This window comes from Cornus florida, unplaced genomic scaffold (assembly GCF_030987335.1).
Source record: "Cornus florida cultivar Cherokee Brave unplaced genomic scaffold, ASM3098733v1 CherokeeBrave_3.0.0_Hap2_Chr05, whole genome shotgun sequence".
In the NCBI taxonomy this organism is placed as follows: domain Eukaryota; kingdom Viridiplantae; phylum Streptophyta; class Magnoliopsida; order Cornales; family Cornaceae; genus Cornus; species Cornus florida.
Window position 1 is genome coordinate 65515300 of NW_026775575.1, and position 16381 is coordinate 65531680.

Here is a 16381-nt window from a genome sequence, read left to right on the forward strand (position 1 = left end):
TATGAGAGTAAAACGAAGCAGTGAAAGAGGACAACCCTGTCTCAAACGCCGTTGAGGTTGAAATATCCTTCGGGAGAACCGTTCACCAACACAGAAAACCATGCACTAGAAAGACAATTCGTTATCGCGTAGCTCATACTGTTAGACCAGAAGAAAAAGAAAACAGACTGCTCATTTTGAGGCCCCAATAAAAGCAAAGAAGAAGAATCTGATTTTGAATAGAGAATCCAAAGGAACTCAATACATGGTTGGAAAAAAAAAATGGAAGTCAAATGCTACAACACTCTTACAACAGTTGGAAGCCAAAGAAACATAAGCGAAAGAAGAAGAAAGAGCAAAAACATTTACCTTCAAAAACTTATGTTTATTTATAGTTACAAGAAAAATGTCGAAAAATGTTTAACCATGCATAGAGAGAGCCTCTAGATTCTTTGCAGCTCCCGCGCAACCTTGTCCGTAACCACGAAGTCAAAATCCTCACTTTCCACACCATGGAAAGCAGCCACACTATGGGATCAAGAGTAGAAACAAAGAAAGACAGAGAATCAAACAATGCAAAAAGTACTTCTCAAAAAAAAAAATTTGAAATAAACTAAGAAGAGCACGTACACTTGATTGAGTACATAAATTGATCAACATACCTTAGAATTGCCATTGGCATTTCGCTTTTGTACTGGGGGGTATGAACCGTATGTTGATGGTTTGTTCACCGTGCCTTGTGCCTGTCCAGGACCGGTGTGCCTCTCTTCACGCACTTGGTTGAAAATGTGAGTGTAGCCGTCGGCTGCTGAAGGATTCTTCTCATCCCAATCCCCGAATTTTGGAACCGCAGCACCTCTATCTGGCTGTTCATGTATTTGGAATCATTTCAGATCAAACGGACACTATAAAAAGTTTTCGGGATATATAAAAGGCTTTATAAAATATTTGAATTGGTAGCATCTTCCCATTTTTGAGACAATATACCATTTTTTTGTAGTCCATCTCCCAATTTTGTGAGGATTGCAAAACCTCCTCATTATGCTTCATTTATATTCCTCCAAATCCCTCCATTTACTTCCAAAATTTTATAACAAACACAATATACCATTTCTCTCCATTACATTTCTTTTCTTTTCCTTCCATTTCTCTCCAACCAAACTGGGCCCTATTCTAGTTTATTGTGAAACACACATGGTTTTCTAAGGGATTAGAAGAAGGCGAGGAAGCTTATTAATGAGGTAGCTAAAAAGTACAAGCTTTTAGTGAGTTAACCTTTTTCAAACAAACTAAGCTTTTAGAAATCTAGTAGATAAGTTTGTCCTTCAAACACACACACACACACACACACACATATATATTAATCAGGCAAAGGGACAAGAAAACATGCACACGTAGCCTCAAGTTATTCTTTTTACGAAATTTGGATGATTAGAAATCAAGGAGAAAACTTACACTTTCATCTCCTCGAGTAACTGGCTTCAATCGAGATTTTCCATGGCTAAGTTCATACGAGTTCTTTCCTTCGAAGGAGGAAGATTCGCTACCTTTCCCCATGACTTTTGCCTGGTAATGTGGATGGAGTGGAGACCTCTCAATACTGTGCTCAGATCCAACACTGTTCCTTACTGGTCGTCCAGAACTTGGTCCGCGGCCTCCATGGCGTTGATGTGCTGACGACTCATTAGCACCTTTAGGTCCCATATTGCCATTACGAACCGGAGGTCCATTGAATTGCCTAAGGTCACTATCTTCCCTACTTACTCGAACTTCATGTGCTGCTGGCCTAACTGCTGCTCGTCCTACTGGTTCCTCTGGCACATTTCTGCTTCGAGAGGGAGAAGCTTGAGCTGCAATACCGGGAAACATATCCGGATTCTCTTGAGGGTCATTTGGATTTATCATTTTCCCACCAGTTTTCCCTTTCCGCGCCTTTTCAAAGTAGACAGTGTAAGGAACATTTTCCCCACTTTCCCAGTTGCCAAACTGCGGTACATGTGGACGTTGCTGCGAGACATTAACAACAGCACTGTTAGTTCTTATGGAATCCATTTTATTACATCCAAATAAATGAACTATGTATATGTGATCCGTGGACAAGTTTTGAAGCAGTAAAAAAAATAAAGTTCTGATTAAAACAGTTCGGAAATGACAGTTTTGAAACTCAAACATGGTTTTGAATAATAAGTAGCTCTTGTGCCATATTGCATAGTAGCAACACAAATAGTGACTATTGCGCAGTATAGTATGAAACAGAGCATGTAATTAACCATTTCTCTCAAGAAATTAATCATAATAATAAGAAGAGTCGTTTTCATTCGCAATTGAAATCACACAATTTGGTTTAAATGAAGAATCAATCATTCTGTTTATACATCATAAAAATCATAGAAGTTTTATATATTACATACACATTGATTAAACCACAATAACACACCATGAAATCGTCACATCCTATCAAGAAAAGGAAATTGATCAAACAATTTCTAACTACATTTTATTTTTATACCAAGTAAAAATTCCCAATTTAATGACAAAGTCAGGAAATAATCCCACACCTATATTTCTAAGTACAATCACTTTCGATCCTTATAGTTAATAATAAATAAAAATTAAGACAATTTCAGCAATATTTCTTCTACTCATAAAAAAAATATATATATATATATATAATCATTGAAACAGTATCTACATATAAAAACTTTCAACCAACAAATAAGTTGTCAAAATTGAAACCTAGAGAATTCATTCGTAACTAAATTCAGATCATATCCCAAAACCATAGCTTCATTTAAAACCAAAAACCACAAAGTACATAGTTCATATTATACATACATACATACATACATACATACATATATATATATATATATATATATATATATATATATATATCATTAATTCAAACTGCTCTTTGCTAAACATATGTTAAACTTGAAGTCCTCAAAGAATCAAAAACTATATCATGCTAATACATCAACAAATTAAATGACAAATAAAAAACTAGATTTCCTTTTTTGGAAATAAAATCCATTAAAAGACCCGATGAAACATAACACGAAGTTACAACCCATGAAGAAACATTAAACAGAAAACAAAAACAACAAAATCAATTCATAGCTAAAGAAAAGAAAGTAAACTCACAGCCATTTGTTTTGAGAAAGCTTGGATAGAATGAAACCCAAAGATGGGAGAGAGAATTCAATGTCTGCAATCAAATCTATACAGAGACTCAGAGCTCCTTCGAAGAAAGACTCAAGAAACAAGAAGGAAAAAAAGGTGTGGAAGAAACACAGAAGGATTTAGAGAGAGAAGAAGGTAGCCAGAGGGTTTATATAGACCATTGACCGACGACACGGCGGGGTAGTGCTTGACCATTCGCCTCCTCTCTGTTTCTCTCACTAGACTCTCTGTTTCTCTCTCTATCTGTCCTTGCCAAAGTGACCAAGTCCAGTCGTTCTCCTCGGTTTGAAAAGTCTTCTCGTCGTACCAGTACAGAATCTTTCTAGGTAAATGTCATAATTAAAAGTCAGTGACGTAGGTTTTTTTTGTTTTTTCCTTTTTTTTGTTTTTTCTTTTCACAATCTTGTTTGATAGATAATTTTGTTATATCAATATTGAAAAAGAAACAAGTTTATTTTAAGATGTATCTAAGAATAAAAGACAACTGTTGTGTGCGTGTGCGTTATATATATATAAATTTTTTATAATTATGATATGTCATAATAGATTTACGCACCAAATTTGAATTATTTATTTTAAATTTAAGCAGTTGTTTTATATCTTTTGTATAAAAATATATCCTTCAATAAGAACCAACCAGTGTCATGACTGGACCTTACATAATTTTTATAATGGTATCATGTCTAGACCCCACATAATTTTTACAAACCTACTTAATATAGGGTTGATTCGTTAATGGAATGAGAAAGAGGGAGGAGAAAGGAAATATGTTGATGTGACTGTGTAACAATTTTACACACTGGTGACGTGGCGATGAATCTTAACATACTGCTGGAGAAAAAAATAAAAATAAAAATAAATAATAATAATTACACATCATATGTGACCGTGTATATTTTACACAAAAGACTATTTTAACAAACCGCTGGCCATGCTGTAAGAGTACTTTTATGATTACAACACTGCTTATTTGGAAAATAAATATTCAGTATGATTTAGGTTTTGTCTGTTTCAACTTAAAATGTATATTTTTTAGATAAAATATTATTTTTATTTTTATTATATTGTGAATGATAAGGATTTATGTCGATTTTATCAAGTGAGTGTGTAAAATAATTTGACAAAAATTGATAAGTAAATTATTTTTGTTCAACTCTAATATATTTTTTTCGTAAATATTTTAACAAAAAAATATATATATTACATCCAAATAAACAGATTATTCCAATCATCAAAATACATTTGAAAGCCTGAGTCGCCCGCTAACATCATTACTCCCTATTGTCGCTTTTTAAAAAATGACGGCGTGAGTGACTCATTTAACTCTTTTATTACTATTACTATAAAAAAATATATATATAAGCAATAGCTGAAATGTTTGATTGAATGTTGAATTAAAACACGAAGATTTCATAGCAGATGCATTAAAGTTTTTAGTTGTATTCATATATGTGTGTAAGTGTATAATGGTATGTGCGTGTGGTTTGGGCAATGTCTCCGTAGTTGAAATAAAGGCGCCAACCATCGCAAATGTAAAGTTTAATAATGTGCGTGCGTGTATGTGTATAATTGATATATATATATATATATTTATAGGAAGCGGGTGTATATTTGTGTTAGGCAATTCTTGTCCGCTTCTTTGTAAGGGACATCTCTGCTGACTTTTGACATTGGAAACATTTTACTATAGAGTTAATGCTCTGTCACTTCAAACTTCAAGGTCACCCAATCCTTCGTATGAGTAAATTAATCCCCAATTGTCTTTTTAAAGAATGTTTTCATTAATAATTAATAGTGTGTGTGTATATATATATAATTTTTTATTTCATTAGAGTTTTTCCAATCATTGTGTATATATAATTTTTTTTTTTTTGGTCAATTTGACTTGTCATTATAGATTTACATAGAATTATTTATTTTTTTAGATGCAACAATTGTTTTATATTTTTTGTGTAAAAATATATCATCCAATGCCCACATAATTTTTACAAACCTACTTAATATAGAGTTGATTTGTTAATGAAATGAGAAAAAGGGAGGAGAAATGAAATATATTAATTTACAGGTCTAGACCTCACATAATTTTTATAAACCTACTTAATATAGGGTTGATTTGTTAATGAAATAAGAAAGAGGAAGGAGAAAGGAAATATGTTAATGTGGCTATGTAAAAAAGTTGTGTAAAATACATAACGATTTTACGCAATTACGAAGCAATGTGTTTTTTAACACGTTACAGGAGAAAAAATATATATATATTTACACATCGTACATGGCAAGTGTATATTTTACACACAAAAATAAAAATAAAAAAAGTATTTTAATATATAACTGGAGATGCTCAATATCACGGACATTTTTGTCGCTCCTTTAATTTAAATTTGGAACATTATTGGTTGCTATAATTAAAAATAATAACTAAAATAAAATAAGTAATGGTTGTAATTGTCATTTCCTATGGAAAAATGCAACAAAAATGGATGAAATATTATGATGCTAACATTTTTATATTCACATAAATTTTGAAATTCTTATTTGTTTTATTTTCCCACAACTTTCAAAATTTTAAATTGATAATTGTGAAAAAAACGAGATTATGCAAAAAAAATAATATGAAAAACGATTTCTTTATTGTCCTTCTTCTTCCAATATTACGCGCTTAATTTTTTTATTTTAAATGTACTTCAAGTTATCGCGTCTCTGAACAGAGACAATGTGTAGTGGTGTGTGTCTTTCTTCAAGAATTAGGCTGCGTTTGTTTGCCTATGTGGAATTTTCAAGAGGTCAACTCCTCCAAAGTATGCCAGTTGACCATGGCTCCTCATAAACACACTCACTCGGTCAAAATTATTCGATTGTTAATACTTAATACCACAACATTGTTCATTTTTAAGAAAATATTAATTTCTATGATATAATTCCAAACCAATCAGATTATAATTAATCACTAACGAACATATAAGTAAATATATCAATTTTGTGTCAATTTCTACTTGCATGTTAACTAATAATTAGTTGAGAACAATGGTCTCCATATCATACAATAATTTAGGGCAAAAAAATCCCAAAATTTGGTTGAAAAAAAAATTTATATAAAAAACAAAGTTGAATGACTTTATTAAACATTGAGAGTGCAAATTTGGATGGATTGAAGATCAACCCTGATTCAATCTAAAGTATAAAACCTTCAAGTAAGTTCCACCCAATTCAATCTTTTAATGCAAGCTACACAACTAAACTACATTAAACAAATGTTCAAATTTTTGATCTCGAGTTTGTTTCAGATTAAATTATTTTTACACATAACGTTTAAAACAAAAAACTAAATGCAAATATATATTAAAAAAAATTAGCAAAATTTCACCTCCAAAGGATTAATATACAATAATTCAAGATTTAAAAAAAAAAAAAAAAATACCTCACATACTTATTTTGTCCCTGACAATATATTTAAAATTATAAAAGATATGAAAGGGGTATTAAAATTTGGATTTGTTAACCCTCAATCCAAGGGTCCAAATCAATTTGATTTAACTTCGAATGAGAATTTTTAACCCATGCACAAACCTAATTGTGAACACAATTGTCTGACTCCTCGAGCAGGATTAAAAAACTTTGTCCATTTGTAATGAAGTCCGAGTACATGACCAGACAAGCCCAGTTACTTGTTGGTTCGAATTCTCAATGTGATGTCGCCATTGTGATTAACGTAAGAAAAAATGGCTTTGATTTGCGTGTCACGGTTGCAGATTAGGGAAGTGTACGGGATGATATTGGTATGACTCATGCGACAACTTAAAATTTCACCCATGAAGGAGGGAAAAAATAATAATAATAATAAATAAATAAATAAAAAGAGTAATTTAAAAAAGAAAAAAAAATTATTATTACACAGAGTAGTTCCAATGAATTGTCAAACTTATTATTTTTAATTAGTCATTTATACAACAAATAAGAAAGTGAAATTTCACACTTACTTATATTTAGTTTAAATAACCAATCAAAATCATTCGGTTATGCGGTAAATATTCAGTGTGAGTATCACTTCTCAAAAAAAAATTTGTTAACTTTCGCGAAGTATTATATGTAATCTTTTTTAATAATTAGGGAGTTATGTACAAAAACAAAAGTTAAGGAGAGAAAGGGCACGTATCCTTCTACTCATTAAATTTTTTTATATATATAATCAGGGATGGACTCAAAAAATTGTGAGGAAAGACAAAAGTGAGATTTTTTTTTGTAATTTCTGGAGGCATTGACTATACATTAAATCCAACCCGGTATATAATGCATTTTTATATTTGAAAAATATTACATATTGCCCTTCCAATTTTATTTATTTAATTTTTTAAAAGAAATTTTCTAATTCTTTCTTTCTTTTCCTTCTTACTCTTCTTCTTATTCTTCTCTATTTATTTTTATTTTTTATTTTTATTCTCTTAAAATAAATTTACACTTTCTTTCTTCAATCAAAATTCTAATTTTTTTGAACATGTAATTTTGACCATATACATTTAAAGATAGACGAATGAGATTAATCTTAAGTATAATATTCTAACAAACTTCAGTTTAAAGAAACAAATTGTATAACATTGCCTGAATTGATTTATGCGGCCATAATCGAACAAACATGCCTAGTATTGATTGTGAGTGAATAATGTATATTTAAAAAAACATTATATATGTGAAAATTGTATTATTATATTTTAGTTGTAATAAATATATGTAGATATATATCTATAGAGTAATATTTATTAGAGAAATGAAAAACACTTTCACAAAGAGAGAGAGAACGAGAGAGAGAGAGAGAGAGAGAGAGAGAGGATGAAAAGCTTTCATTCAAGTCCATCCTAAGCAGTAGATACAAATGACCTTTTATAGGCTCAAAAATAAGTCTTTTCAAACAAGCCACAAATGCAATCTTCCTCTATACGCCACAACAAGAATGTCTTCATTAATTACATTATCAATTCGTGGATTCCACACAAGTATATATATATATAACACTTCTCCTTAGGGTCCACAAAACTAGACTAAGAATATGCCTCGTTAAAACCTTGCTAAGGAAAATCTAGTGGGATAAAATCGTAGCGAAGGAAAAAGAGTATAATATTCTTGTGTATCTGAAAATGATATTGCATAGATTAAAACTGCCTCATTAAAACCTTGCTAGAAAAATCCAGTAGGACAAAACCTAGATGAAGGAAAAAGAGTACAGCATGCCAATACCTCTTTGATCAATTGCTCCCCCTCATTAGTTTAATCCTAAAGATTCCTTAGTTGGCGCATTCTAATGTTGTGCACCAACTTCTTGAATGTTGTAGTTGGAAGCATTTTAGTTAATAGATCTGCTAAATTTTCACATGAACGTATCTTCTGAATATTAATATTACCCTTTTTCTGGAGTTCATGTGCATAAAAGAATTTTGGTGAGACGTGCTTGGTCCTGTCACTTTTAATATACGATGCGATCAAGCGTGTGTACAAAATAATGCACAACACTTAAGATTTTGAAATAATGTCAAGTGGGCACCATATTTTAAAATTTATAAAACCACTAAACACTTATAGTATGGAGTATGAAGCGAGCAGGGATCGTCCCAAGAGATCTAAACAATATTAATTTTTGAAATTGAATTCTACTTTAGTACTTATGTGATTGCTAAAAAGAGTTTTTGTTTTGTGATTAGAACTGATTTTAATCTAAATGATTGTAATAAAATAATAGAGTTTAAAGATTAGGAAAGAGACTTATGGTGTATGATTCACCATTAAGCACATTCCCTAACTCACGTACTTTTAACTAATTGGGGAAATGATTAAATGTAATTCTAATGTAACTAATACTTACAAAGAAAAGTATGAAACATCAATTTCAAGCTTGAATTGTCTACCTAATGACAGATAAACTAAGTGTAATGCAATTCACCAATCCAAAGAATAGTCCATCAATTCAAGTTACAATTCTAGCCTACATTAATCTAGAGGATAATGTATTTGTGACAATAAGCATGGAATTCAAACACAGGCATGGATGGTCTACTTACTTAGGAATTAAGTGTAATTAAACTAATTAAATTTAAATTGAACTAACTAAGCATGAAATTAAACTAATTAGAAAACGAATTAACCTAATTGTGTAGTACCATCCATCTAGTAAAAGCAATATCCATCAAATTGTAATACAAATACAACTAATTAGCCACATGCATAGACATCACAAGAATCAATTTATAAGGAATTCAAATGTAAAGCTTGTTTATTCATCAATAACATATAAGACAACATGAGATTAATACGAATAAACAATTGAAATAATTAAATCATGTTATTCAAGCCTATACATCAATTACATAAATAAATCCCCAAAAAGTATGAAAAGAGAGAAAGTTTAGGTTACATACTTAGGGTTTATCCAACCCTAAGTTGAAGAATTAGCCGCTCATGATTGATGGACTCAAGGTGTCAATAAGTTTCATCGTCTGCTTCATCATCTCTGAGATTCTTCTCAAAACCCTAGCCTATTCTTGTTTTTTCTCCCTTTTTCCGTGTTTTCCAGAAAGAGCGTAATATCACGATACAGAAAAATAAAACCTAATAAAAATATATATAAAAAATAACTCTTCAAAACTAATGGGTATTTGTGATACCCTTCAGATCCGAAACACGGGTTGATCAGACCCAGGCCTAAACTCGAGGGAATATCAAACAATTAATATTTAAAACGAACACATAATACAAATTGAAACAATACGAAGTAAATAAAAATAGCTGGAAAGAATTCTAATTTAAAATCCTCAAAACAGTCTTGCTCAAATCCATTAATCCAAAACCTCCATTTATTTAACAACTCGGGAATCCATCTAGTGGACCCCTAATAAAAATTCCAACTGTAAAATAAAACAACTGTAATCAAAATCCAAATCCAATACGATAGTAGTCCTATGTAATCGGTAGAATGGAAGTCTGTATCTGCTCTGCACAACCAAGCTCTAACCTTGGAACTGACGAGTACCTGAAAAATAAAAGAGTGGGTCAGGCCCACATGCAAGTCCTATTCTATTACGATCCAAACATAAACCCGATACGTAGATATATCTTAGATAGACTCAACAATATCTAGAGTAGTCCATATATGTATAAGTACACACTATAGGATGCTCACTAGCCCAATAGGTCTGTCTCAGCCTGAGTAGAGATATCATGCAAATCGCACATAATGTGGTCATGTGTACCTAGACCTACCAGGGAACAACACCTCTGTCCAGTTATCCATCATCGACGATATACGCACCCTAACCATGGTCCTGAGACTCAAGCTCATACTATGGCACCATAATGATATGTATATAAAGTCCGTATATACCTAATACAAAATATTATCCATCTGTTGTAGTGGTTTGATATAAGTATAACAATTCATCCAAAAAACCAGAAAGGTCATTCAATTCTTTATTGATATGACACAAATATGAGTAGGACTGAACCTTTATGGTAAATCCACACCTCAATCCTGCATAGGTAGGTTATAGTGTTTAAAGTAATCTATACCTAGTATGCCACCGTCCCATACCAGTGCATACCATCCTCCATCTAGTATAGTTGACAAATCAATAATAAATACTCATCAACCTTACTCCAAAATAAGAATAAACACAGTCTATTATATGTATGACCAATTTATGCATCCAATTTAAGATTTAGAAATCCTGTTCCAGTCCTTTATATTGACGAAGTAAGACTACACATTTAACTCCTCCAAACAGTCCATAGATTTATGTAGTTATATAAATTACCACATCAAGTACTCCAATTTAAGCATAAATATTTCAAGTAATCAACTATGCTCAATACAGTGTTGCAACACGATTAACAGTATTAAATCATGTAAATACAAATTGCTAAAAATTTCAGTAAGCAATTTAAACTAACTGTCCAACCTTCCACATGCAAGCTTCTTGTTTAATCCTATGTTGTTTCATGTTTCAACATAATTATGTTAACATGCTTCCCAGTATTTTTACATGCCTATAACAATTATACAGACCATGAACTGCAATCTAAACAATTTAAAATTAATCCAAACTGCCCAACAGAACCCCAAACCATTGAAAAATCACAAAACCGGAGGAAGAGCCGCCTCAAAAACAAGGGAGCCGGCTCTCCCCTAGTGGGAGCCGGCTCTACCCCTTGTAGAGCTGGCTCCACCCATGTGGGAGCCGGCTCTCTCATCCCTAGAGCCGGCTCCCCCCTTTGGTGAGCCGTCTCTTCTCCGTTGAGAGTCGTAACGCCTTTCCGGTTGTCTTCTTCGCCTCTGGTGACATGCAAGATCCTCTGTATAGTTTTTATTTAACTACCTAGGGTTCCATTGATTCCCAGAATTAATGATAAACATGCCTCCAATCCCAAATACATAAAGGTTATGCAAGATTAAAACCAACGCAAACAGATTTTCAAGCACGAATAACTTTCAATCACAAAACAGTTTTGAATACAATGATTTAAACTTAATTTAGACATGCTTGTATGAATAAAATAAATTCAATTTTAAGTCTTGGAGACCACCTAAGCATGCACAGAGCACAGGCTTAAGGGAAATAGTAGAATAGAGACTTATCTTTGAGACTTTGGATTAAAATCTCTAAATGCCGTCTCTATCAACTCCGACAACGTCGGCTGTGTTAAATGACCTTTGCTGATCCTAGTTCAATCCAGTAGCACACACCTGTGATACCCCTCGGATTTGAGACACGGGTTGATCAGGCCCAGGCCCAAACCCGAGGGAATATCAAACAATTAATATTTTAAAATGAACACAAAATACAAGATGAATTTAAGAATAGTTTAAGCTGAAAGAAATCTAAAATCTAAAATCCTTTAAAATTAAATACTTAAAATCCCATAATAATATGAATTATTTAAATAACAAAGGTAGTAAAACCAGTCATAATGAATAAATTATTAAACAATAAAGGCGGTAAGACCGACCATAATTAGTAGATCATTAAATAGTAGAGGTGATAGAACCGACCATAGTGTGAGCACATATATCATTTAAGTGAACAAATTTATTTTATGAACAATAATCCATAATTAAAATTTTCTTACCTTTTGTAGTCAGAAATACTATTTTCTTCGATAAAACAAACCAACCTAATAATCTATCAAAACTAATATTACAAAATAGATATATAGTTGAGATAGAAAGAGGGAGAGAAAGCTTATTCTTCAAATCTCAGATCGATAGAACTCGTGCTGATAACGTGTAATAAATATATGTAGATATATATCTATAAAGTAATATTTATTAGAGAAATGAAAAACACTTTCACAAACAGTATTTTAACATATAGCTAGAGATGCTCAATATCATAGACATTTTTGTTGCTCCTTTAATTTAAATTTGGAACATTATTGGTTGCTATAATTAAAAATAATAACTAAAATAAAATAAGTAATAGTTCTAATTGTCACTTCCTATGGAAAAATGCAACCAAAATAGGTGAAATATTATGATGCTAACATTTTTATATTCACAAAAATTTTGAAATTCTTATTTGTTTTATTTTCCCACAACTTTCAAAATTTTAAATTGATAATTGTGAAAAAAGCGAGATTATGCAAAAAAATAATATGAAAAATGATCTCTTTATTGTCCTTGTTCTTCCAATATTACGCGCTTAATTTTTTCATTTTAAATGATGTACTTCAAGTTATCGCGTCTCTGAACAGAGACAAGTGTGATTGTGTTTTTTCTTCAAGAATTAGGCTGCGTTTGTTTGCCTATGTGGAATTTTGAAGAGGTCAACTCCTCCAAAGTATGCCAGTTGACCATGGCTCCTCATAAACACACTCACTCGGTCAAAATTTTTCGATTGTTAATACCACAACATTGTTCATTTTTAAGAAAATATTTATTTCTATGATATAATTCCCAACCAATCAGATTATTATTAATCACCAACGAACGTATAAGTAAATGTTTCAATTTTGTGTGAATTTCTACTTGCATGTTTACTAATAATTAGTTGAGAACAATGGTCTCCATACCATACAATAATTTAGGGCAAAAAAATCCCCAAATTTGGTTGAAAAAAAATTTATATAAAAAACAAAGTTAAATGACTTTATTAAACATTGAGAGTGCAAATTTGGATGGATTGAAGATCAACGCTGATTCAATCTAAAGTATAAAACCTTCAAGTAAGTTCAACTCAATTCAATCTTTTAATGCAAGCTACACAACTAAACTAGATTACACAAATGTTCAAATTTTTGATCTCGAGTTTGTTTCAGATTAAATTATTTTTACACATAACGTTTAAAACAAAAAACTAAATGCAAATATATATATAAAAAAATTAACAAAATTTCACCTCCAAAGGATTAATATACAATAATTTGAGATTTAAAAAAAAAAAAATACCTCACATACTTATTTTGTCCCTGACAATATATTTAAAATTATAAAAGATATGAAAGTGGTATTAAAATTCGGATTTGTGTTGTTAACCTTCAATCCAAGGGTCCAAATCAATTTGATTTAACTTCGAATGAGAATTTTTAACCCACGCACAAACCTAATTGTGAACACAATTGTCCAACTCCTCCAGAAAGATTAAAAAACTTTGTCCATTTGTAATGAAGTCCGAGTACATGACCAGACAAGCCCAGTTACCAGTCGGTTTAAATTCTCAGTGTGATGTCGCCTTTGTGATTAATGTAAGAAAAAAATGGCTTTGATTTGCGTGTCACGGTTGCAGATTAGGGAAGTGTACGGGATGGTATTGGTATGTCTCATGTGACAACTTAAAATTTCACCCGTGAAGGAGGGGACAAAAAAAATAATAATAAAAATAAACAAAAAGACAAAAAAAAAAGAAAAAGAATAATTTAAAAAAGAAAAAAAAATTATTATTACACAGATTTGTTGCAATGAATTGTCAAACTTATTATTTTTAATTAGTCATTTATACAACAAATAAAGAAGTGAGGTTCTACACTTACTTATATTTAGTTTAAATAACCAATCAAAATCATTCGGTTATGGTATTCAGTGTGAGTATCACTTCTCAAAAAAAAAAAAATTCTTAACTTTCGTTAAGTATTATATGTAATATTTTTTTCATAATTAGGGAGTTATGTACAAAAACAAAAGTTAAGGAGACAAAGAGCACTTATCCTTCTACTCATTAAATTTTTTTATATATATAATCAGGGATGGACTCAAAAAACTGTGAGGAAAGACAAAAGTGAGATATTTTTTTTGTAATTTCTGGAGGCATTGACTATACATTAAATCCAACCCGGTATATAATGCATTTTTATGTTTGAAAAATATTACATATTGCCCTTCCTATTTTATTTATTTAATTTTTTAAAAGAAATTATCTAATTCTTTCTTTCTTTTCCTTCTTACTCTTCTTCTTATTCTACTCTATTTATTTTTATTTTTTAATTTTATTCTCTTAAAATAAATTTACACTTTCTTTCTTCAATCAAAATTCTAATTTTCTCCTCCCCGTCCACCAGACTAAAAGATGGAGGGTCTCTCCACCATTGCTGCAGGTTTCGCTAACCGGAATTAGTTTTCAGTACTTGAAGATCTTTTTGCTCTTGGGCTGGGCCTTTGCTCTGGGTTGCTCGTGTTAAGGGCTGGGTTGCCTCTGGGCTTGTATGTCCTGTGAAAGGCTGTTTTCGGCCGAAGGCCTTCTTTGTATTTTTTCCTGTATATATACAATTTGCTTTAATTTTTTTTATAAAAAAAAAAAAAAAAAATTCTAATTTTTTTGAACATGTAATTTTGACCACATACGTTTAAAGATAGACTTATGAGATTAATCTTATGTATAATATTCTAACAAACTTCAATTTAAAGAAACAAATTGTATAACATTGCCTGAATTGATTTATGCGGCCATAATCGAACAAACATGCCTAGTATTGATTGTGAGTGACTAATGTATATTTAAAAAAACAACGTACTTAAATTTTAGTTTTATGTGAAAATTGTATTATTATATTTTAGTTTCATTGTCAGTTGTTTCTCATACTTACGAAAAAGTGATGAGTTTTATTCGTCGATAGATTAAGATGCTGGTCTTTAATTTATGATTCTTCCCCACACACTAGTAAAAGAAGTGAGCTAATCTAAATCTAATAATATAATGTAAACCACATTACCTAATACATATTTGGACAAAGCACCTATACATTGTGATAGTTTTTGTACATAAAATCATTTTCTTTAACTCTCATTCCATCACACTAATCAAACAATATTTTTTAACACATACACACATATATATATATATTTTTTAAAAAATTCATGCTAACCAAACGCAAAATTAATAAAAATTTAATTTAATTTTCATTCACTTCACTTTCTTTTTCTTTTACTTTCTATCATCGATTTCTTGTTTGCCAAAAGGATATTATAGAAAATTTTCAACTTAAAATTACATCTACCATGCACATAATATTATTTGGGCGCTTGCCCATTTATTCAAAAGTTTAAGTTGTTAGGTAATGCTACATATTCACCCATTTATATTCAATCACTTTTCTATTCAGATTCGATGTGAGACAAATGATCTTTTGTAACATATTTTATCTTAATGTTCCACAAAAAATATGATGTAGTTTATAACATATTTATGAAATCTTAAGAGGAGGAGGGTAATCTACAAAATCTTCGAAGTTGAGAATTTTTTTTTTCTCCCTACTATTTATGTGTCAACTTGAGTATGAAAAAAACAACCTTCTATAAAAACAAGTTAAAAAGATTTTTAGTTTTCTCTCTCTATATTATCCCATATACTATATGTGTGAGTTGTGTGACAATAACATTACAAAAATTTGATAACAAAAGTACTTACAAGGTTTAACCATATTAAGATATTCAAATATGACTCATGAATTTTTAAGAAAATCAAATAATTAAAAGGAAAATAATTGGAGATTGTGCAAGTTGACTGTTGACAGGAACAGTAAAAGAAAAGAAAAAAACAGTAAAATGATCATGTACTACTAGTAGTACTAACTACTACGTTTTCCTCTGGCAAGTGACTTCACACCACACTTACTAATGCTTCATCTTGAAGGCAACAAAGCAAAAGCACTACCAAACCCCCCACAAATTCCTCCCCCCTCTCCTTTCTCTCCTTCCTCCCCTCCCTGACCAATCACCTGCCTCACTTTTTTTATGGGCAAGAAGAAA

General features: G+C 31.0%; 1 protein-coding gene across 1 annotated transcript; it reads right to left on the reverse strand.

The window, feature by feature from the left end:
* Positions 1-174: 174 nt before the first annotated feature.
* LOC132306671 (RPM1-interacting protein 4-like) lies at positions 175-3421 on the reverse strand. Its single transcript, XM_059804168.1, has 4 exons — positions 3124-3421; positions 1435-1986; positions 642-845; positions 175-507 (listed from the first exon to the last, which is right to left on the reverse strand). The coding sequence occupies exons 1-4, from the start codon at positions 3127-3129 to the stop codon at positions 478-480; spliced, it is 792 nt and encodes a 263-aa protein (XP_059660151.1). The 5' UTR covers positions 3130-3421; the 3' UTR covers positions 175-477.
* Between the last annotated feature and the right edge of the window lie 12960 nt (positions 3422-16381).

Excerpts from the sequence above, each read along its gene's own strand:
- LOC132306671 (XM_059804168.1), bottom strand. Across the intron at positions 846-1,434 it reads TTACTCGAGGAGATGAAAGT|CCAGATAGAGGTGCTGCGGT; the intron begins GTAAGTTTTCTC and ends ATACATGAACAG. Across the intron at positions 508-641 it reads ATGCCAATGGCAATTCTAAG|TGTGGCTGCTTTCCATGGTG; the intron begins GTATGTTGATCA and ends TTGATCCCATAG.